The 22,439-nt window shown below is 40.7% G+C and overlaps 1 protein-coding gene across 3 annotated transcripts in view; it reads left to right on the top strand.

The window, feature by feature from the left end:
- The first annotated feature begins 1,158 nt into the window (after positions 1–1,158).
- Positions 1,159–22,439, top strand: part of DTD1 (D-aminoacyl-tRNA deacylase 1) — a 144,228-nt gene continuing 122,947 nt past the window's right edge. Inside the window, exons 1-3 of one of the 3 annotated variants that reach the window (XM_039874399.1) lie at positions 1,159–1,677; positions 8,129–8,219; positions 8,841–9,076. In XM_039874399.1, the coding sequence (XP_039730333.1) occupies positions 1,665–1,677; positions 8,129–8,219; positions 8,841–9,076 (340 nt within the window). In that variant the 5' untranslated portion in view covers positions 1,159–1,664. Of the gene's footprint in view, positions 1,678–3,525; positions 3,705–8,128; positions 8,220–8,840; positions 9,077–22,439 lie in introns of those variants that run through there. The other 2 variants (XM_039874398.1, XM_039874400.1) reach the window with 2 other exon arrangements.

Raw genomic sequence — 22,439 nt, 5'->3', positions numbered from 1 at the left:
TAGTGACTGTGGAACCCACTTCATAGAGCAAATCATATAAGCCATGACAGCCTTGAAAACTCGGGAATTATCACTGACCCGATCATCAATCATCAGGCAAGTTTGAGAGAACTAATAGAAAAACGATTCAAGCAGAAGTAGTTCCAATTATACAGGACTGAATGAACTGATGAGAATGGTTACTAAATTTTTATAACTTTTTGTTTGAAACATTGCTGGTTCTTTAACTTTTATTTTCAGATATAAGGAATTTTTTTTTTCTAAAGCTGCTAGACTTAGAGCAATTTGGTAAATTATACCTTTGTAAGCAGAATTAAAACATTTGTCTATTTCTCCCTACTTGATCCCTCCAGAGTTTGGAAACGCGGCAGTTAGTGTTCTCATTTTCATGGCAATATTGTTATTAGCCCAAGTTTAATAAGAATCTGTTCTATAACAGGATACTGTTGGAAACTAGTTATACTAACAAGGCTTTCACTGGAATGTCATATTTGAGAGAGACATGCCTAGACTCAGATATGACCAGATAGCTTTAAGATTGACTTATGGGAGATAATAAAAACTCTTGGAAATGTTGGCCTTACAAGGTTTCCAGTAGCCTTACCAGGTGAGTAAAGAGTCCTTTCTTGGCAGATGCAGGAACCTCAGAATATTTTGGGGAGCTCGAGAAGAGAGGAACTTATCCAAATCTAGGTATTGCAGGCATCATCTAATGGCAAGTCCTTGCCTTGGCTTTTCTGGCTTCAAGAGGCCTTTTAAAATTCAATCTGAAAATTCCTTATGAAAAATTCCAGCAAAGCAGTTTTCAAAGAGCCTATGTGGTTAATTACTATTCTTACTGGATTTACACAAATAACCAGGCCGAATTTATTGAAATGACTTATTTTGCAAATAAGTCTTAATTTGGCTATCTTTGGTAAAAATTGGAGTGATTTTTGAGACAAAAATTATGTTTCAATAGAAATTATACCTTTGTGGATATTAGATTCTTGAGCTATTCATTATCTTGAGTTTTTTTTTTTTTTCTACTTATAAACTGGACTGGATTTTGAATTCTAGCTCCTCCAATGTCTGCCTGTGACTCCAAACTATTTCCAATTTACTTCCATCCTTTGACTTGGAATCACTGAGAACTGAAACTGCACTGTTCCCAAGGCCATGCAAGCTAAAGTTGGACAACAAGACTTAAGAGCAATCACCACAGCAGCTCACATATGGACAATCTTCGTGCCTGTTGCAGGAAGAACATTAGAAACATTCAAACTGCAGACTAGGAGAATCTATCAGACTAACTGCTTTCCTCTGAAGATGATTCGAGACACACATCTAAGAATCTTCTCAATTGCCTGCCTTCAGAACTCAGAAACTGAGATTATAGTCTGTTCTGATCATTAGCCTTTGATTTTCTTTTGTTTCCATAGAGATGCCTCTTATTAAATACCTGATTGCTTGCATCAGAGGTCTAACTTTGGGAGCCCACCAGCATCACCTCCTCCTGAAATGAGACACAACTATTTAACTGAACTGAACTTTTCTCAAGACTGAGACTGGTTTAATGAGATATAGAGCGATTTATCAACCCAACTTCTGGAATGTAAAACTTCCAAGGAAGTTTCAAAGGAACTTCAAAGGAACTGGGGGATTTCAGAAAGAGTCACCCTAACATGTACTTCTGTGGTATGTAGATTGTTTAGAGCTAAAGGCAACTTTAGCCATGGGCTCAAGAGAAACTTCCGCCCTTCCCTTAACTACCTAGAAGAATTTAAGTTGGGGCTTTGACCATAATTAAGAGATTATCAGAGATAACCTCCTTTGACCTATCTATAGGGCAGGGCAAACTACTAGTTACTAAACATTTGTTTTCCCTGCAAAGACCCTTTGAAGCCCCCAAGACACCTTACCTCATCCCTTGCTCAGCATATCTCATATACTCATTTTTCCTTTCTATCTTTGAACCTCTTATGCATGTGAGGTCTCTGACTCTCGCATGTTTGTGTGGTTCCTGCACATATATATGTTTTAAATTTGGTTATTTTCTCGTTAATCAGGCTCACGTCTATTTGATTATTAGACCAGCTAAAAACTTGACAGTAGAGGAGAGGTTCTTCCTACCCCAATGCAGTTTAAACATTTTTGGTAGAAATACCACAAAACTGATACAGTCTTTCTCAATGCAGTATCAGGGAGTATGTGATGTTTGTTTCATTACTGGTGAGGTTAACTTTGGCCACTTCATTAAAATAATTTAGTGTGTAGTGTTAACATTCAAGCACACTAGTTTGTTATCTTTTCTGGCTGAATGACTGTTCCTTGTTCTTTATTTGAATGCTTTCTCTTGTAGGGGAAGGAAAAGTTTTCCTTAGCACTTGTAAGGTCCCTGGGTGGGTGTGAAAATTAAACTGGCAGACAGATGAACACGAGAAAAGCCCACACATTTATTTAAGTTTTACACGTGACAACTCAGTCAATCAATACATGACCCTGGAGCCTTCATAAGGAAATGAAGACTTGAAGAAACAGTTGGACCTGAGTATTTTTATGCTAGATTTGATGAGTAGTGGGGAGTTGTGGAGGAATAAGGTAGGTTAAGGAGTATGAGATAACTGTAGCAAACTGGGGGAGACCTCCCAAAGCCTATTTGTTCTTGAGAGATAGGATGCTATTCCTTCCAGGTGTAGGGATGGCATCTCTCACATAAGGGTTTTATGACCTGTTCCAAGGGAGAAGGGTCAGGAGGTTTGAATGATTTTCCTGCTTTTACTGTTTTCCCTTATTCTTTCAGCTTAAAATATTACAAGATGCCATATTTTCAAGTAGCACATCCTGAACCATATTCTCCACTCACCAATGCTATTAGAGGATGTGATAATAATTTTAGTTCTTTGCAGCTTTCTAAGCACTTTAACAGTCTATTTTATTTAAATCTAACAACCTTGTGAGGTCTAAGTATTAATATTTGTATTACAGGGGGGATTAGAATTAAAGAATTACAGTATGCATCTCTGCACTAACCATGACATGGTTAAGTCAAATAACTACCTAAATAGATAAATTGCTATTTTAGGCAGCAGCTCCTGTTCTGCCTGGTTGCTGAGAAGCCACTGAGGCAGGGAGACAAAGGAAAAACAATTGAGAGGATTTGGGGGCAGAGGGATGGAAAAGCGGAAGGAAGGACAATTAGGATTAGGATTCAGGGCAAGGTTGGGATTTAGGGATGATGGCTCTCAGGCTTGGGAATGTGAGAAAAGAACGTGCAGAAAGTGGTTTGGGGAGAGTTGAGTCTGGGCAGGGGTCTGGATCCGCGGGGTCGGGGTCCGCGGGGTCGGGGTCCGCGGGGTCGGGGTCCGCGGGGTCGGGGTCCGCGGGGTCGGGGTCCGCGGGGTCGGGCGAGGCCCAGCTGTGGGTGGAGCAGGCCCGAGAATAGGGTGTGGCCTATCCCTGGGTGAACGGAGTTATAGGGAGGTCAGGTAGGCGCGCCCGACGTGGGCGGGCCCGACCTGTGGTGGGCGTGGTCGACAGCGGGCCATCACCAACCTGGTCCGATAGGGCCGCCGGGCGCGCTTCCCGGTGCCACCCGCAGAGGGCGCTGGCCGCAGAGCCGCTCGCAGAGTCGCGAGGTTGGAAGGAGCGCGGCGCCGCCCTACTCGCCCCAGCCGCCGCCATGAAAGCTGTGGTGCAGCGCGTCACCCGGGCCAGCGTCACAGGTCAGTCGGGCGGGGCCGGGCCCAGGAGAAGCCGCCCCTGACCCCGCGCACGGCAGTCCCCAGCCGCCCCCGCGTCGATTTCCCCGCACGGTCCCCGGGGCCGCTCTGTCGCCTGCGGCCCCTGCGCGATCTCGGCCCCCGCAACCTCGAGTACGGGTCGGCTTGGGCGCCGCTATGGCCCCGGAGCGCTGTCCATGTGCCTGATGGGCCCTAGCGCGTCTCCTGCCTCAGGGTTTCCTGTTTGGGTTCGCGATAAACGCGCCTTGTTATCTTTTTTTTTTTTTTGGTCCTGAGTACAGGGTGGCAGAACCTCCGAGCATCTCCATGGCCCGCTGTTCAATGGAATAGTGCACAAACAGCATGTAGGGAGCATTTCTGGAGCAAGAACACCCCCTTCCCAACGCTCTATTTTTAAATCTTCCATTTTGTTCATTTTCTAAATTTGCCCATTTCCTAATTTTTATGGAGCTTGATTCCCAATAAGATACACAGATATGAGTTCATATGGATTTCTGACAGTTGTGTATACCCACGTGACCAGTCCCCAGACCAGCTTCAGAACGTTCCCCACCCCAGGACACCCCTCTTCTTCACCTGCTGAACCCTGCAGGGATGGGGTGAAAATGTATAAAATTCAGGATGAAATATTTCTTCTTCCCACTAATTTCTTGTGGACCAAGCCACCCAACCATTAGTCATCACATGATCACTGTAGTCTAGTTGAATATCCGGGGTCCGGATGATTAATGTAGATAAGGTAGTCTTTTTAAAAACTCAAACCAAGATAATGAAGATACTTAAAAATTTTTAATGAAGAATTTTAGATTGTTTTCTAGTCTTTTCTATTTTTGTTGGCAGAATTACAATATTGTTACAGTCCAGATAATTCCAGATATCTTTAAAGCCAGTCCACACCAAATATGTGTTCTTGTGCCTAGGAAAGTATAAATCTAAAAACAAAACAACAAAATCCTCTGAAGAAACAACCAAACCTAGCAGAATTATTTACCCGTGTTTAGGTCTGAGATTCTACTTTTCAAACCTGCCTAATGATTTCTAAGCTGTTCTGGTAACTGGGATATAGCCTTGGAGTAATAGGGAATAGAATAACACAGGGATTTATGGAATTTTAAAACAATTTTTTTTATCATTTCAGATAATATTTAAGTTCACTGAAACTGGGACATTCATAGATGGAAAGATTTTTTTTGCTTTATTGAGAGGAATCTTGTAGTCTGCTCTATGTGGTCATCACTAACAATGAGTAAACTTTGGAGAATTTAGTTTTGGTCTTATCTCTCCTGTATTCTCCATTCTGGGGATCTGGAATATTGAAAACATGTATTCTGTGAGATTTGCTGAATAGTTTGACTGATTTTAGTTTACTATTTAAATTGTATGCTTTTAGTTAAAAACAAACAACCAAACCTACTATTAAAAAACATCAAATGTTCATTGTGGCAAGGTGCTAATAAAATGGAATTCTCTCTCAATGCTGGAGGGACCTTGGAGTTAGCCAGGCCTTCTAGTTGAATTGTAATGGAAAGAGATTTCTGATTCCTTAAGAATGTAACTGGCTTCACTGAAATGTGGCTGTATGTGATGGACGTTTTATTTCAGGGGTTCTAAAGTGTCACTTCCAATTTTACAGTTGGGACAGAGCAGAATATTAGGAGTCACATCTTATTATGTGGTAGATTCACTTTATGAGATTGGTCAGGCACATTTTGATGTCCTAGCGTGATTATTGTGATGATCTAATTTAAAAAGCTTTGGTATAGGATATTTCAAACATACTCATTTGATTAAACAGACAGAATAGTACAGTAACCCCCATGTCCTGTCACTCAGCTTCAGCAGCCAAAATCTGAATAGAATCATAGAATGTTGGGAAGAGGATCCAAAATCTTTGGGTTTGAATGTGTTAATTAGAGAGGTTGTAAATTCTCAAAGAAGAGGTCTCTGGGGTGATGCCACTCATAGGAGAAACTGACCAAGTATCTGAGGTCTTTTCTAGCCTGGTGATCTTTTGTGTAAAATGATGCTTCTCAAGTTTTTTCCTTGACTCCATTTGACTATGATAAAAAATCCCTTTAAACCTCTTAATTCTTCTACTTGTCCCAGAAAGAGGAGCAAAAGTGTTCCAAAGTAAGAGAGTAAACTGATATATATAAGCTTTGGGGCATAATTTGTTTCTTATTAAGATAATAATACATTATAAAAATGTTAACACTCTTCAAATAGTGATTCGAATCACTTCAAATAATGATTCTACTTTTGAGAATCAACTCTAAGAAGATAATCCTAATTATAGAAAATACTTTAGAGGCATGAATAAGTGGAACACAGAGGATTTTTAGGGCAGTGAAAGGACTCTGTATGACATACTATAATGGTAGATACATGTCATTATATATTTGCCCAAACCCATATATGTACAACACCAGGAGTGAACCACAATGTAACTGTGGACTCTGGATGATTATGAGGTGTCATTGTAGGTTCATCTCTTGGAACATGGTGATGCAAGCTAAGGAAATGAGTTGTGGTGGGGATGTCGATGATGGAGAGACTGCATATGTGGGGACAAGAATATAAGGGAAATCTCAGTACCTTCTGCTCAATTTTGCTGTTAACTGAAAACTACTCTAAGAAGCCTGTTAAAAAAAAGCTTTAGTGTACAAAGATTTTCATCACAGTGTTATTTATTGAAGTGAGACTTATGAAACAAGTCATATATCTAGCCAAATGAGATGGTTAGTCCACTGGATGGGATGCAACTATTAAAAGATGTTTGGGAAAAGCTTATCACATGGAAGAACCCTTTTGTGATGTTAGAGAAAAGATGAGACACAAAAATTGATAATATTATTACAGTTGAAAACATGAAGTAAAAATCTATGAAGAGAAAATATCAAAAGAAATAATTAAAATATTAAAGTGTTTGTCTTTGAGTGTTCTTTTTTCCTTCCTGTTATTTATATTTTCCAAATTTTCTATAATGCATAATTACTTTAATGGTGGATATAACTCAATAATCATTGTTTTTTAAGCATTTAAAACATACTTTGGGGAAAATTTAGAAAATATATTGATGTTATAAGAAAATAATATTGATTTATTTAAAAAACAAATAAAGCCAAACACTTTTTCTAAAGCATGCAAACAAGTATACAACCCCGATTATTTACTGCTTATGTCAGGATGGATTTTTTTCTGTTTCAGCTTTTGAGTCAGTGGCTCAAAGGACAGTAAATCACTCAGTCGATTATAAGAAAAGTAGCACAGAAGAAAATATTAAAATATTTGCTTTTTTAGCGTAAAAATTCGAGAAATTAAGCTTTACTAATATTTCAGGAATGAGTTGATGCTGGTGCTCCCCTGGGGTCTGAATGTCAGGTGGTCCCTCATCAGATACCTGAAAGAAGGGAGTTTCTTATTCTTTCCTTAGCTTGCAGGATACTGTGACACAGTAAAGTCTATGATTCTTTGTCAAGTATATTTATAGATATTATTATCCTGCAGAAGTAAACAACAAGAAAATGGCAGAGTTAACCCTCTCCTGATTGGTTAGTACATCATAAAGTAGCAGAAGATCAACAATCTAATGAGATTTGGCAACAAGTTGGCCAAAAGTTGAAAATTTTGAAGATCAACATTTGAAGTATAGACTTTAATTCACCATTGTAATGATGCATCTTGGCTTAAATACTGTGCCAACACTGAGAGACTGTCTAATGGTAGGAGAGTGTACATTTGACTACAAATACATATACAAATGTCTGGAGCAGGAATATATGCTAAGTGATTTTTTTTTTTTTATGGATGAGGTGCATGATTCAAAAAGATTTGGAAATCATTGGCTTAGACTACAACTTTAGTACTAAACTAGGAAATAATAGAAGTTTGCTGACTTGAAGCTTAACTTTTAAACCATAATTACCTTTTCTGCAGTAAGTAGAAAAATAATTTCTAAATTTTTCTGACATAAATGTTTTTCATTTTGTGCTGTGTATTGTGTTACCAGATTTGCTGATTCCAAAAAAAGCTGGCATCTGTTGAGAATTAATATAGCCGAGCTGGATTCTCTGGTCAGGAAAACTTTTCTGTTTTTAGAGATTGGCAAAATCCATCAGAAAGTTTCAGGTGTCTTACCCAAGGTCACACAGATGAAAATGTGGCCCTAAAATCCTGCTTATAGTTCACTTCACAACTCATTAATTCCAGGCATAAAAACAGAATGGACATAAATTATGATCATCTTACTGCATTAATGTAACTCCTTTCATTTTTGAATACCTACTGACTTTACCAAAGACATAATGAGAAGTATGTGTGATGTTTAAACATTCCTATGGTTATTTAAAAGTGCTTCATGGCACCTATTTATTTATGAGTCTTTTTCCCTTTTGTTTACTTTCTAGTTGGAGGAGAGCAGATAAATGCCATTGGACGGGGCATCTGTGTATTGCTTGGTATTTCTCTGGAAGATACACAAAAGGAACTGGAGCACATGTAAGATGTGGATTTATAAGTCAGTGCTATTTGAATGTGATATGTGGTGATTATATCCCATTGTATACACACGTACACATACACATTATATATATACATAGTTGTTAAGCTGTCTTTCCTCAGATATTTTGACATATTTTCAATAACCTTAAGTTTTCTCCAGAGTATTGGCCGAATTGTTCATTTTGAGTAGGTCCAAGAAAGAGTGTAAAATGGGGTACTATTTTTCCCAGTGCAAAGATTGAATTCTTCTATAAAAAATTAGAATTGGGCCCATGTTTTGATTTGTTCCCCAACTTGAAGGAGCAGATAATGGGTGGTTGTCATCTTGGCTCCACTTCCCACTGGCAGCTGTTGTGAATTGGAGGGACTGGCAAAAAAAAAAAAAAAAATTCCCAAACAACCCTATGAGGTAGACCATGATTACATATTATTACAGATGAGGAAACTGAGGCTTAGAGTGGAAAAGTAACTTGCCTAAAGTTACACTTCCTGTAAGTGATGGAATCAGCATATATTCTTATTTGGCAGAATGCTGGTGACATTTTGGGGGTATGGAGTGTGTTGGGTGACTTGTGATGCGACCCTGCAGGTGGATTTTACTGCTATTTTTCTCCTTAGGGTCCGAAAGATTTTAAACTTACGTGTGTTTGAGGATGAGAGTGGGAAACACTGGTCGAAGAGTGTGATGGACAAACAGTATGAAGTGCTGTGTGTCAGCCAGTTCACGCTCCAGTGTGTCCTTAAGGGCAACAAGCCTGACTTCCACCTGGCAATGCCTACGGAGCAGGCAGAGAGCTTCTACAACAGCTTCCTGGAGCAGCTGCGCAAGACATACAGGCCAGAGTTCATCAAAGGTAGGCAGGAGAGTCTCTGGGACACTTTGGGTAGGGGGAGAAGAGAATCTGCAATCTCAACCTCTCCTTTTCCAGAAAGTTTGTTGTTTATGCTTATTACTTACTTAAAACAACGCAGTGGCTGCTGCAACTGTTATTGCCGTACATGTCCTCTGAATGCCCCAGATACCGTTTGCCCTTCTTCATTCTTCTAGTCACATTTGAAAATGTTTAGTAACCCAGAAGTATGTTTGATATAGTGGTATTTTATTTTGTTTGCTTACTCCATCAGACAGAATACAACACAAGCCACAAATGTGAGCCACATGTCACTTTAAATTTCTAGTAGCCATATTAAAAAAAGTAAAAAGAAAAAAGTGAAATTAATTTTAAAACCGTATTTTATGTAGCCCAATATATCCAAAATATTATGATTTTACCATGTAATATAAAAAGTTATTAATGAGATAATTTATATTCTTTTTTTGTACTTAATTCTTCTGAATCTTGTGTGTAGTTTATACTTAGAGCACATCTCAATTTGGACCAGCCACATTTTAGGTGCCCAGTAGTTGTAAGTGGCTAATAGCTATCGTATTGGACAGTGTAGGTTTAGGTCTTTGCATACGTGATTATTGTCAAGAATGCCATCCTAATTTGACTAACCAGGATTTAGCCTAGAAAATGTCTTGAAATAGTGGTCCTGGTTTGTGGGAGAATTATGAATCTGAAATTATGAATCTTTTTAAGGGAGGGGCATTCATTTCTAATCCGTTTCATGTTTCTGGAATTAAAATGCACTTAATATTATCATGTTTTGCTTTTTTTTTCAGTTATTAGAAAAGAGTATTTAGCCTCCTTTGGTAATGCGCTTCAATGTAGAATGTCTAAGTAGAATGTCTTTTTTATTGCCATCATACCGTTTTGTAGACATCTCATAGTTGTTAGTAGTTAACTGTAGTTATTTCCTTTAACTTTCTGTGGATTAAACAAACCTAGCTCTCTTATTTATTGGACCAACTTTCAACCGAAATACAAGTTTTTGCTTGATTTTGAAGCTCTGTAGCAAATCTCCACATTGAGGATTGTTAGTTCTTCAGATTAGCTCATGTTTGGAAGAGTGATATTCCTCCTCTTTGGGCATTTCCTTTTATTTTAATTCTCTTATGTAACATGTCCATTTGCCATTGGGATAAATGGATTATATGTGATCAGGACACTCCTGCCTTAAATCAAATCTTACTCTTTACTTGGGTCCTGGTAGAGCAGAATATGTTTGCCTCTTTTGGAAATATTCAGGGTTAGAACTCTGTTTACAACGCTGGTCATGGCTGTCTCCAGTATTATTTTTCCTATTCCATGTCCACATGGCTTTGCTGCAAACATGTTTCTCCCCAAATATAGTAGTTAAGGCAAATCCTCTGAATAATTCTTTTTCTTAGCTGAGCCAAGGAGTAAATGCCACCAGCATTGTCTTCTCTGCTTGATGTTTATAGAATTCTCCCATTTCTGGGTAATTTCAGATGTATTTTAGAATGCACTGAAGTCCCTTGAAAGGGTAAGCACAAGGAATATGATAAAAGCATATGTGAAGGCTCTCTAAATGGGAGAACAATGATAGTTATTAAAGAATACTCCAGTGAAACAAAAGAGCATTTATCTAAGTCCTTAAAGTGGAGTGTGGTGTGTATTATTAGGTGCTTTGTGCTCCTTAAAACACCTTTTACTTTTGAAATGATACGCATTTTATCCAGATAATTATTTGAAGTGCCCGAAGCAATGTACTTATAGACAATGTAATTTTATAATGGATCAAAATTTAAGCTCATGGAATGTGATACATCTGATCATTTTGGTGAAAAAAAATCTCCTTGAATTATGTAAAGAGTCTGAAGTTAAATTTATTTCCAATTCCTTTGGGCTTTCAGAAGCACTGCAGTGGTAGCAGCAGTGCATTACTTACTCTTTTGGCCTTTTACCTCTTTTATGGTCTTCAGTGGAACAAAATGCAGAGTATGTTTTCTACATGCTTGCTGTCTTTTAGTTAGTTTTGAGATTTTTGACTTCCATCTCCAATATGGAAAGCCCTCTCTTAGCTGAAGGGAGGTTGGAACACAAACTGCTAAATACCTTTTTTTATTTTAGGATTTTCAGGACCACGTCAGCAACCTTAACACTTAAAGTGGTTTAATTTGATTTTTGAAAAAAATAAGTTTTTTTTCTTTAGTTTTCTTGAGTTATAAATGACGTCTAACACCCTATTAGTTTTAGTTTTACAACATAATGATTTGATATATGCATATATTGTGAAATGATTACCCCAGTAAGTTCAGTTGACATCCATCACCTCATATAGTTAAAATTTTTTTCTTGTGATGAGAACTTTTAAGAATTACTCTCCTAGCAACTTTCAAATATATGATACAGCAGGGTTCGCCAACTCCTGGGCTGCGGACCTGAATCTGTGTCCTGTTAGGAACCAGGCTGCACAGTAGGAGGTTAGCAGCTAGCTAGTGAGCGAAGCTTCATCTGTATTTGCAGCTGCTCCCCATCTCAGCTCCACCTCAGCTCCACCTCATATCATCAGGCATTAGATTCTCATAGGAGCACCAGTCCCTTGTGCCAAAAAGGTTGGGGACAGCTGTGATACAGTGTCCTATAGTTAACAATAGTCACTATGCTGTACCTTACACCCTCAGGACTTATTTTATAACTAGAAGTTTATACCTTTGATTACCTTCACCCATTTTACCCACCCTCCACCCCGCCGCCTTTGGTAACCACCGGTCTATTCTTTGTATGTATGAGTTTGGTTTTTTTAGATTCCATATGTAAGTCAGATCCTATAGTATTTGTGTTTGTTTGACTTATTTCACTTAGCATAAAGCTCTCAAGGTCCATCAATGTTGATGCAGATGGAAGGATCTCCTTTTTTTGTGGATAAGTAGTATTTTATTGTAGGTACATACTGCATCTTCTTTATTCATTCATCCATTGATAGACATTTAGGTTGCTTCCATGTCTTGGCTCTTGGTTTAATTAGATTTAACATTTATTTTTACTTCCTTCCTCTTTAATGACTAAAACTTTATCTTAAATTTATATTTAATTTTTTCCTCTTACTTGCTATTAAACATTGAATAGAAGGAAAATTGTTGTCCCATTTATTCCTTCTCTCTATTTCTTCATTGTCCCAAACATTACCCATGTGCTTTCAGACATTTCCTGGGCCAGCTGCTGCTCTTCTGCACAGAACCAGCCATGGCTGATGTGTTGGATAGCAAAGTCTCCTGATCTTGGTTTCCGGCCTGCTAATGTGACCTCAAGCTGTTTCCCTTGGTTCTGTGTGGAATGGGAACCCCAGAGAGCCAGCTAGTTATAGTTTGGTCCTCCCACACTTATTATTATTGTAAAGCATGCCAAAATACATCTGTTGGGTGCTTATTATGTGCAAGGCCTTGTGCAAGAGTAAAAACTCTTTATTCTTTATCTAATTAGATCCTCACAGCAACCCTTCAGGTGGGCACTAGGATTACCTCCATTCTGCAAATCAGGAAACTGAGGTACAGAAAGGAATCCTGTGGAAGGTCACTTAGCATATAAGTGGCAGAGCCTGGAATGGAACCAGCAGCCATCTTTGAGACCTGAGCTTCATTGACATCTTCGCTTCACTGTAAAATTCACAACCTTGACTCGTTGGCCTTTCATTATCCTTCTGAATTCAGATGTCTATTGGGACTTTCCTACCTTCTCTGCCATGATCAGGGAAATCAGTAGAGGGATTATTGGACTTCAAGTAAGTCTAGCGAGAGGGGAGCAGTATAGCCTGAGGACAGGTAACCTTCATCTCGGAACAATGCTGTTAATCTAGAATTTTAGTCCTGTTTCTGCTGGGGTAGATTTTATTGGTTCTACTAAAGTCATATTTTTGTGTCTTCTCTATCAATAAGATACTGTTTATCTGCCAGCTCTTGTACTAGGTTCTGAGTATACAGTGCTGAGCAGGACAGGTGCTGTCCCTGCTGTAAAGGAGCTCATAGTCTAGTGGGGAAGAGTGAGCGAACAAGCACGGTTGTTTTTGCTAGCAAGAAACGTGTTCCCACAGAACCTCACACTGTGCTAAAACTATGAGGGCTCACAGGCAAACCACTAGAGACCCGTGACTGGGCCAGAAGGGAGCGGGCACTTGTTTTCCACTTTCATAAAATACAGTCAAAGGGCTTCTGCTGCCAGTGCTGAGGCCTTTTTCTTTTTCTGCTGAAGATGGTCTTTTTACTTCTGTTGTTCCGACTGTCCTTGCCTAAGAAAACCCACTTCTGAACCCATGCAGCCTCTGTGGTAAGCATGCACTCCCTTATCTTCCTGTTATGTATGAGTGAATTCTCATTTTAGAATGAGCATTGGGCCAGAACTTTCTGTAATTACCAGTGTGATGTATGTTTTGAGGGAGTGTGTGTGGGTGAGTAATGGGTAGGTCCTAAGGTAGTGGTGGCTGATATGATTGGGCTCATTTCTGTCCTGTGTTTGGGTCATGTGCTGGGCCTTCTTGATTCATCACACTAATACCCACGTGGAGGACTGTTAATCTTCTTGTATGTACTTGGGCCTGTATGCTCACCCCTGGTTAAATGGACACTGGTGCTACTAGACAAATGCCTTTCGTTCTGCAACCACTACCACAATCAAGACACAGAACAGTCTCTACATCCCCCATATGCCTCTATGCTGCCCTCTGTAGTCGTGTCGTTCCCCCATCTCCTGCCCCTGGGAACCACTGCTCTGTTTTCTGTTTCTGTAATTTGCTGCATATTTTTTGATGAAGGGTAGAGCTGGGATTTTCAGGGTAGTCAGTCAACACCCTGAAGGATAAAGCACAGAGATAGATTCCCTTGAGTGCTCATCCACCAGCGTTTTCATGCAGGTGAAAATGAGTTAAAAAAGGAACATTAGGAAAGTTACTTAAGATCAGCACATAGCTTGAAGGGAGTGATCTCAGACTTTTCAGGAGGAAGAGGGCACTCACCTAGCGCACTGAGGCGGTCAGGAGCAGAACAGTTCAGGGGTGTGCGTGAGCTGGTCCCTGATGGAGCTTAGAGCATCGAAGTGGGGAACATTGTGTCTATGTGAGAGTCTATAGAGTGATTGTGGGGACTGCACTGGGCCACAGAGTTAAGGGGTCAGAATTGGGATGGACCAGAAGTGAGGAGGTTCCTAGCTGATTACTGAAAAAGTAGCTGAAGCTTCTGCAATGGGTAGAATGCTTCTGGATACAAGAAACAGATAGCCCCATTCAATTGTCTTAAACAATAGAAGGTTTATTGCTTTATAATTGAAACATCAGAGGTATGGCGAGTTCAGGTTCAGCTAGAGCTAGAGATTCCCTCTGTCATCACTGCTGTGACTTTTTCTCTGGGATTCTCTGAGTCCTGCTTGTCCTCAGGCTGATTGCCTTCAAAATGGCAATGATGGTTGCTGTCTTCACAACTCACCGTCCCAAGAAAGAGAATGAGCCTTTGTCAATGTGTTCCAAGCAGAAGTTCTGAATGTCACTTCGATTGGACTAGCTTGGGTTACATGTTTACCCTTGAATCAAGGTGGGATTGGTTCATCTTAGACCATGCATTTCATGGAGTGTGGAGTCAGCCTTTTGGGGACCACCTGGAGCCACAGTGGAAATCTGGGGCTGTTGGAGAGGAGGAAGGGAAAAATGCATGCTAGAAGGGCTACCTGAAAGTACCACTAGGTGACCTTGGCTTGCTTTATTAGTAGGCCTCTGGGAGGGGGATAAAAAGAAGGGGTGTGGGCAAAGAGAATAGGCAGTCCTGGGTATTCTGCCTTCCTGGGCACAGGGATGGGGAGGGAATCATCATAGATGTGTATGTAATTAATGAGGTTGTTACTTAGACTTGTATCTATTCTCAGCAGCTGGGAGAGAGAGGCAAGTGACACTAGGGCCTGTTCCGCCCCAACTGGCCCTGACTCAGTACTTTAAACCAAGCTGGCCCACCACACCCCCATGACCAGAAACCTCAGCATCCTTGGCCTGTTTGGATGCAGTCTGTTGGGAACCTCCTACCTTTGCATCTGGCCTTTGCATCTGCTCTTATACCTTTCCCCACTCTAGTCCGACCCTTTGGCTTTGTTGGGGCATCTCTTTTTTGTGTGAATTTGCCTCCTTTGCCTTATGTTCCAGTTACCTATTGCTACTTGACATACACCCCAGAACTCAGGGGCTTAAAAATAACTGTTGTGTCTTCCTCACAGTTTTGTGAGTCAGTAATCTAGGAAGGGCTGTGTTGTGTTGGCTGGGCTAGGGGATCTGCTTTTAGGATGTCCTCTGTGCATCTTGCTCCTTCTCTTCACCTCATTTATCCTCCAGAGCCTCCCCACATTGCTTGGGCTTCTCACAGCCTAGAGGTGTCACAGTAGTTGGATTTCTAACATCATGGCTGGCTTCTCCCAGAGTGAGCATTCAAAAACAGGTGTTCCAAGAGACAGGAAATGGAAGTGCCAGCCCCTGAGGCTGAGTCTGGAGAGTGGTGCAGCATCTCTTCTACCATAAGCTATTGGTCTGAGCAATCCCACAGCCCACCCAGATTCAAGGTGAGGCATGTAGATCCACTTTGCTATGAAAGAAAGTCAAAAGGTTTGTGACCATCTTTAATTTTCCCCCAGCTCATAACTCTGGTGCTCTCAATGGATTATTCTCATTCTCTGGCTCTTCTTCAAATAATGGCTTTAGGGGGAAAAAATCTAGTATACAAATTCATCAATTTTTCCTCTCTATTGCAGAATGAGCCAGAGGTTAAAGGTGCTTTACTTGACCCCCAGGAAACTGGGTTCAGATGTGGTCCTCTGCAGGCCTCTAAGAATCTCCATCCTTCAGAAGAACTCTGAAAGTACTGTTCGGTGAGAGACATTAAACACTCGCAAAGTTGAGTGTTGAACATGCATTGCTTTTATGGTTAGGAAAAAATGTTATACCAAAATGAAATAGTTGAAAAGAAAGATCTCTGCTCTCAAGCTTCTTGTTCCAACTCTGAGCCATTTGTAATTGGCCCAGGAAGCGTTCACCTGTCGGCTTTGTTCAGCAAATCAGAAGCTGCCACAGTATTAAAAAGAGCTACCTGTGTATGCTCTGTGGGGTCTGTTCTGTCGTGGGTGGCAAAGAACTGAAGAAATGTGGAAAGACATTTAAGGAGTGCAGCAGCTTTGTGATTGCCTCGGCCCTATTCACTCCGCGGGGCGTCCATTATGTCCAGATTTCCTACAGGTTCACAATGCAAAGAGAAGGTGTCAGGAGGAGGAAGACCACATCCAGTTTTTGCTTCATGGTTAGTTTAATTTGTATGGGTTTGTTTAATTTTCTACTCTTTTCACTACTTAAAGCATTTTAGCAGCATGAGTGAGCTTTCAGTGGGAGCCTGTTTTACGTGCTTTGGAAAGGGCCGTGATGCTGGAAGCATTATTGTTAGTGTGTGTTTAGGAAATCACAACGTGGGGTCGTGTCTGCGTCATCGATAAAAGGCAAGGCCCGCAGACTGCGGTGCAGGCCGATGCTGTTGTGCAGAAGTGTGATGCAGCTATGTGCCTGATCTTGGCCAGATCAGTTTATATTTTCTGTTCTTCCTTTTCTTTTATTCTCTTCAGTAATTTGCAACTTCCTTTTTTATGTCTGCATATCTCTTTTTGTCTTACACCTACACTGTGTCATCTCTGTGACTACAACTTACCTTCCCTTTGCCCAAATGGCAACCTCTATACAGTTTTGTTTTTCAATCCTAGTTTTTCATGATTTCCTTGAATTGCCTATTCATTGATTATTCGAGGTGAACAACAACTTAATTTTACCAGTTCTCCTTTCCTCACCTAAATAGGTGTCTGTGGTCATCTTAAAAATAGCATCGGTGCCGTGGTGGTTCAGTACCCCAAGGAAGTGGCAGAGTATATTACATATCGCATTATAGATGCTCAGTTATTTTGTGTGATGAATGCGTCTAGTTTCATGAAGATGAGTACAGGCTCATTTTGGTGGCTTTGCTCTCTCATCCATCCTCTTCCTCTCTGGACTTTTACCTGTTGTCCTTATTCTCCTTCGTCTCTTTTATCCTGAGCTCCTTTCATACTTCTGATCATTAATTGCAAGGTCACCTCTTTCTTCTTGCCCATCAGAGTCTATTATGACAATTCAATTTTAACAAATAAAGGCAATTTTTAAAAAAGAAGATACAGGCATAGGTGGAAAGAAACTCCTTTCACTGTTTTCACAATTCAAGGACATGAAATGACTCAGGATGAAAAATCTGAATCTTTTAGCAGGGGAAATAGAAGAGTTCAAAACCTTATTGTTTCAGGTCTACAAATGCAGAAATATTGATAAATTAGTTGGCCGCCTTAATTTTCTTCAAAGAATTTATTAAGCAAATGAATAGTATAAGTGGTATAGCATCGTAATTGCTTTCTCTCTCTTTGCAGTGTCTTGAGTGAATCCTCCAGTTTACTAATTCTTTCTTTGACTAAGTCAAGTCTAGAGTTTAGCTTGTCATTTGAGTTTTAAGTCAGTCATTTATTTTTCATTTTCAGCATTTATTTGTTCTTCCTTCAAAAACTAATTTATTTTTTATTTTGTTAAAATACACATAACATGAAATTAACCATTTTAAAGTGTAGAATTCGGTGACATTAGTATGTCACAATGTTGTCTAACCCTCACCACTATCTAGTTCCAAAACATTTTCAACGTCCTAAAAGGAAATGCTGTACTCATTTACTAGTCACTCTTCATTCCCTTTTCCCCCCAGACCCTGGCAACCACAAATCTGCTCTTGGTCTCTATAGATTTGCCTATTCTGGATAGTTCATGTAACTGAAATCATACAATATGTACCCTTTTGTGTTGGGCTTATTTCACTTAGCATACTGTGTTTAAGGTTCATCCATGTTATAGTATATATCAGTACTTCATTCCTTTTTATGAATAGTATTCTATCGCCAGAATATACCACATTTTATTTATCCATTCATCCATTGAAGAACATTTGGGTTGTTTTCGACTTTTGGCTGTTGCGAATAGGGCTGCTATGAAATACGTGTCCGAGTTTTTGTTTGAACTCCTGTTTCCAGTTCTTTTGATTTTATGCTCAGGAGTGTAATTGCTGCATCGTATAGTAATTCTATATATATCTTACTGAGGCACCACCAAACTGTTTTCCATAGTGACCTAACGTTTTTACATTCCCACCAGTAATGTGTGAGGGTTACAATTTCTCTGCATCCTTGCCAACACTTATATTCCATTTTTTTCTGGATTATAGCCCTTTAGTAGATGTGATGAAATACATTATTAGTTTTGATGTACATTTTCCTAATGATTAATGATATTGAATATCTTTTTATGTGCTTTTTGGCCATTTGAATATCTTTTTTTTGGAGAAATGATTGTTCAAGTTTTGTTCATTTTAAAGCTAAGTTGTTTGTCTTTTTGTTCTTGAGATTTAAGTAATTTATAAATTCTGGATATTAGACCCTTATTAGATATATGATTTGCAGATATTTTCTCCCATTCTTTGGGTTGTCCTTTTACTTTCTTGATAGTGTCCTTTGATACACAGAAGTTTTAAGTTTTTGGTGTTAAGAAACACCGAAAGCCAAGAAACAATTTCCAGAGGTCATTGTCATAAAGATTAACGTTATGTTTTTTCCCCAGAGGTTTATAGTTTTATCCCTTACATTTAGGTTTTTGATTCACTTTGAGTTAATTTTTGACTATCATGTGAGATAAGGGTCCAGCTTTAGTCTTTTGCATGTGAATATGCAGTTATCCCATCACCTGCTTGTACCTGGGCCTCCCTCAGTCTGTTCCCAACACAGCAGCCCTAATGAGCCACTTCCCCCATAGATGTTTTCAAGTTTGGGAAACTTTTAAGGATTACTCTGTCTTCTCAATAACAATTACAAGAAAAATTATATACAGTTGACCCTTGAACAACATGAGGATTAGGGGTGCAGTCGAAAATCCACAAATAACTTCTGACTACCTAGTAGTCTCTCAGTATCCGAGGAAGATTGGTTCCAGGACCCTTGTGGATATCAAAATCTGAGGATATTTAAATCCCTTATATAAAAATAGCAAAGAACAATGCATATAGTTGGCCCTCTGCATCCTCAGACTCCAAGTGACAGAGAGGAAATCCTGTTCTTGATCCATGGTTGGTTGAAGTTACAGATGCAAAACCTGGAAATATGGAGGGCCAGCGATTTACTTATTGAAAAAATCCACATATAAGTGGATCTGCACAGTTCAAACTTGTGTTGTTCAAGGGTCAGCTGTATATATGGATACACAGAGAGATGGGGGTTACATGTCACTCAGGACTGTGGCTCTACCCCTGGGGATCACAGGCTCACTATGGCTGTAGGGGCTCCTTGCTTACGAGAGGGTCATAGTTTACAGGCTCAGTCCTTCGTGTCCACCTTCGAATGCTTTGAGGCTGCTCCTGCTATGTGTCTTTTGTCCCCAGATGCTCTAAACTGAGTCAGAACCCTGCTGTAGAAGCACCTCCAAGGCCACTCTGGTCCCATGGTGAAGACTTATGCCTTAGCCTTTGTCCCAAACTGTGTGCAAGAACATTGCCTAGCCCAGCACACCAGAGGTTCTGTAGTGAGATTAAGTGATGATATTAATATATCCAATAATAAAATACATAATAAAATGCCAACAACATGGAAATGTACTAAATTTGAATGAAAACCCTCTCCCATGATCACAGTTCCAGGGGAAAAAATTACAGGTCAGATTTAAATTCTGTATCATATTCAAGTCCAAAGGTTTTCAAGTCTGAAGGAATCAAAGTCTGAAATTAAATCCCATGGCCAGATGAGTTCAGAAACTGCTCTCCTTGGTTTCTTATTCTGCTGCTCTTGGCGGAGGAGTGTCCGTGCTCGAGAGAGTCAGCTGTATCTGAGCTGTTTCACACAAGGGTCCATATATTTCCTTTGGGAGTTCAAACACTGCATTATCCTTGCACAGGATCACTTGTGCCTCAGTGAGGAGACCAGGTAGGCTTTGACACAGTTATCCCATGCAGAATGACGGCACGGACACCTGCAGAGCCTGAGATGTCTGAGTAAGGCTGATGGTTAGAGAAAACCTTGCCTTAAGCCTCCCTGTTATGCAAGAAGGGCTACACCAAACCTGTGACCTCAGAACTTTAGCTTTGATGAGAATTTAACCTCCCAGTTAGAGGTTACTTTTGATCCTAGACATTTACCATGTTATTATCCATTTTCCTTGGCAGCCCCTGCTTTCTGCTCTTTAGTTTGGAATTGGGTGACCCCATATGGTGACAAGTACCCTCACTCTCCTGTGAGTAGGCACTCTTCATCGTGGGCCACAGGGCTTGTCCCTCAGTACTTCTTGCCATGGAGTCCCAGGCCTGAGAAGTTTGCTGCCCAAAGGAAGTGTCTCCCTTGAGCAGAATGAACTGTTGCAGAGCTGAGCAGAGTCCACCAATAAGGGGTACTTGAGCCTGGGGAGAAGTCACAAAGGTCCTGGGATCACCATTTCAGTTCCCTCCATGGCCCTGAATGTGGATAGAATTGGACAGTGGTTCTAATGCTGCCCATCTAGGCTTGGCACTTGGTCTCTGAGAAACTTGGCTGTCAGGGCCTAAAGGGCTTGTCATGTACCCTTTTGCCAACAGCCAAATATTTCCCCTGCCAAGTCACTTAGGAAGTGCCATTGCTCGAGCTGCTGGTCTCTGTTGATGGCTCCCAGAGCTCTTGCCTCTGCTTTCCATCCCACCTTGAGCTGCGTTGGCTGCTGTACTAGACTCCCTGCCCCAGTGGGTGCTCTGCATTGGCTGGCTGCTCTGGGGAGGTGGGGCCGGGGAGCACTCTGCCTCTGTAGAGGCAGTACACGCTTGTGGACAGAACCATCATAGTGCCTGCTATGGATCCAGCGAGCCACTAGGGTCACACTCCCATGGGCTCTAGGAGCAATGCAGGCCAGTGCATCTAGACCAGACTCCAAGAACAGTGCGGCCCTAGCCTTGCTTATTCTCAGCCCCCCAGTTCCACACATTTCCTTGATTTCTTGTTTCCCAGCCTGTGTACCTCATGTTGGGTCTCCATCAGTAATACTCTTCCCTGCTGCCCAGGAAGCCTGGGTGGTGAGAATGCCACCTTGACAGCACAGGACCTGCCTTTGGAGTGTGCTCAGGTGGGCTGGCCTGAGGCTTAGTGTCTAGTACTGGTGTCCAGGACTGGTCCCCCAGAGATAGGCCATGCCCCAGCCTAGTCACAGTCATGTAGGGCTGCCTCTGGAGAGCAAGAATGTGGGTCTTTTGTTATCCCCATTTTTCTTCAATAGTCTGCTTTTCAGTTTTTTTTTTTCTTTTAATCTCCCCACACCCCTTTTGCCCATGTAGTACCATGGACAGTGGTAGGAGTGACAATAGTAATAGTGACTCAGATTTTCTGTGCCCTGCCTGTACTAACTCACGTGCACCCTCATGAATGTGACCTCCCAGGATGACTGTCATCCCAGATTAAACCAGGCACAAAGAGGTGGGGCAGGGCTTCTTGAGGGTAGTCACAATCAGTTAAATATTGTTCAAAGGGACTGAGATGTCAGCCTTTGCAGGTAAAAGGGATGCCCTAGCTTGGGGTCGGGGCCTCAGACAGCTGCGCTAGAGGCCAGGTCATAGCAGGTTTGGCTCCAGTGGGGAGTTTTCCTGCTGGAAATGTGGCACAAATGTGTCTGACACGTGCTTCTCCTCCATTTCTGGAGAGAACCTCGGGACTTATAAGAACAACTTGATTATATCACCATTGGAGCCCAGATGTAGATACGTTTTTGTCTTTTAAGATTATTTTTTAAAAATGTTTTTATTTTCCCTGGCCAATATAGTTTTACTTGGGGGCTTTACTCTTTGATCTGGATTGGAAAAAATGTTATTCTTTTAAGAACTCTTAAAACCTGTCTTTGGATTTATTGTTTGCACAAATGGAGATTCAGATAATAGTTCTGTTCTTAACTGAAGAGAAACAGGAAAAGAAAATAGATTTCTTGCTTTGGAATGATAAACACAATGAAGCATATGCCATATATCCTGGCACCAGGAATTCAAGGTCGGAAATAATTTCTTTCCTCCTGAGTCTGCCGTCAGCTTCCCTGAGGAGTGCAGCGGCTGAAATTTGCTGCTAATTGTAGCCATAATTTTAGCATGCAATTAAACACATGATTTCCTTCCCAGCTGATGTCTTTTTAGCTCCTCTGACATGGATAAAACAAAAGCTCTGTAGATTTGAACAGCCATTTTAACCTGATAGGAAGTCACGGAAAGTCACCATTATTTGAGCATGTTCGACTAACCAGTAAGAA

This window comes from Pteropus medius, unplaced genomic scaffold (genome assembly GCF_902729225.1).
Source record: "Pteropus medius unplaced genomic scaffold, Ma_sr-lr_union100, whole genome shotgun sequence".
In the NCBI taxonomy this organism is placed as follows: domain Eukaryota; kingdom Metazoa; phylum Chordata; class Mammalia; order Chiroptera; family Pteropodidae; genus Pteropus; species Pteropus medius.
The sequence above is the reverse complement of the archived record's forward strand: the minus strand, read 5'-3'. Positions and strand labels throughout refer to the sequence as shown.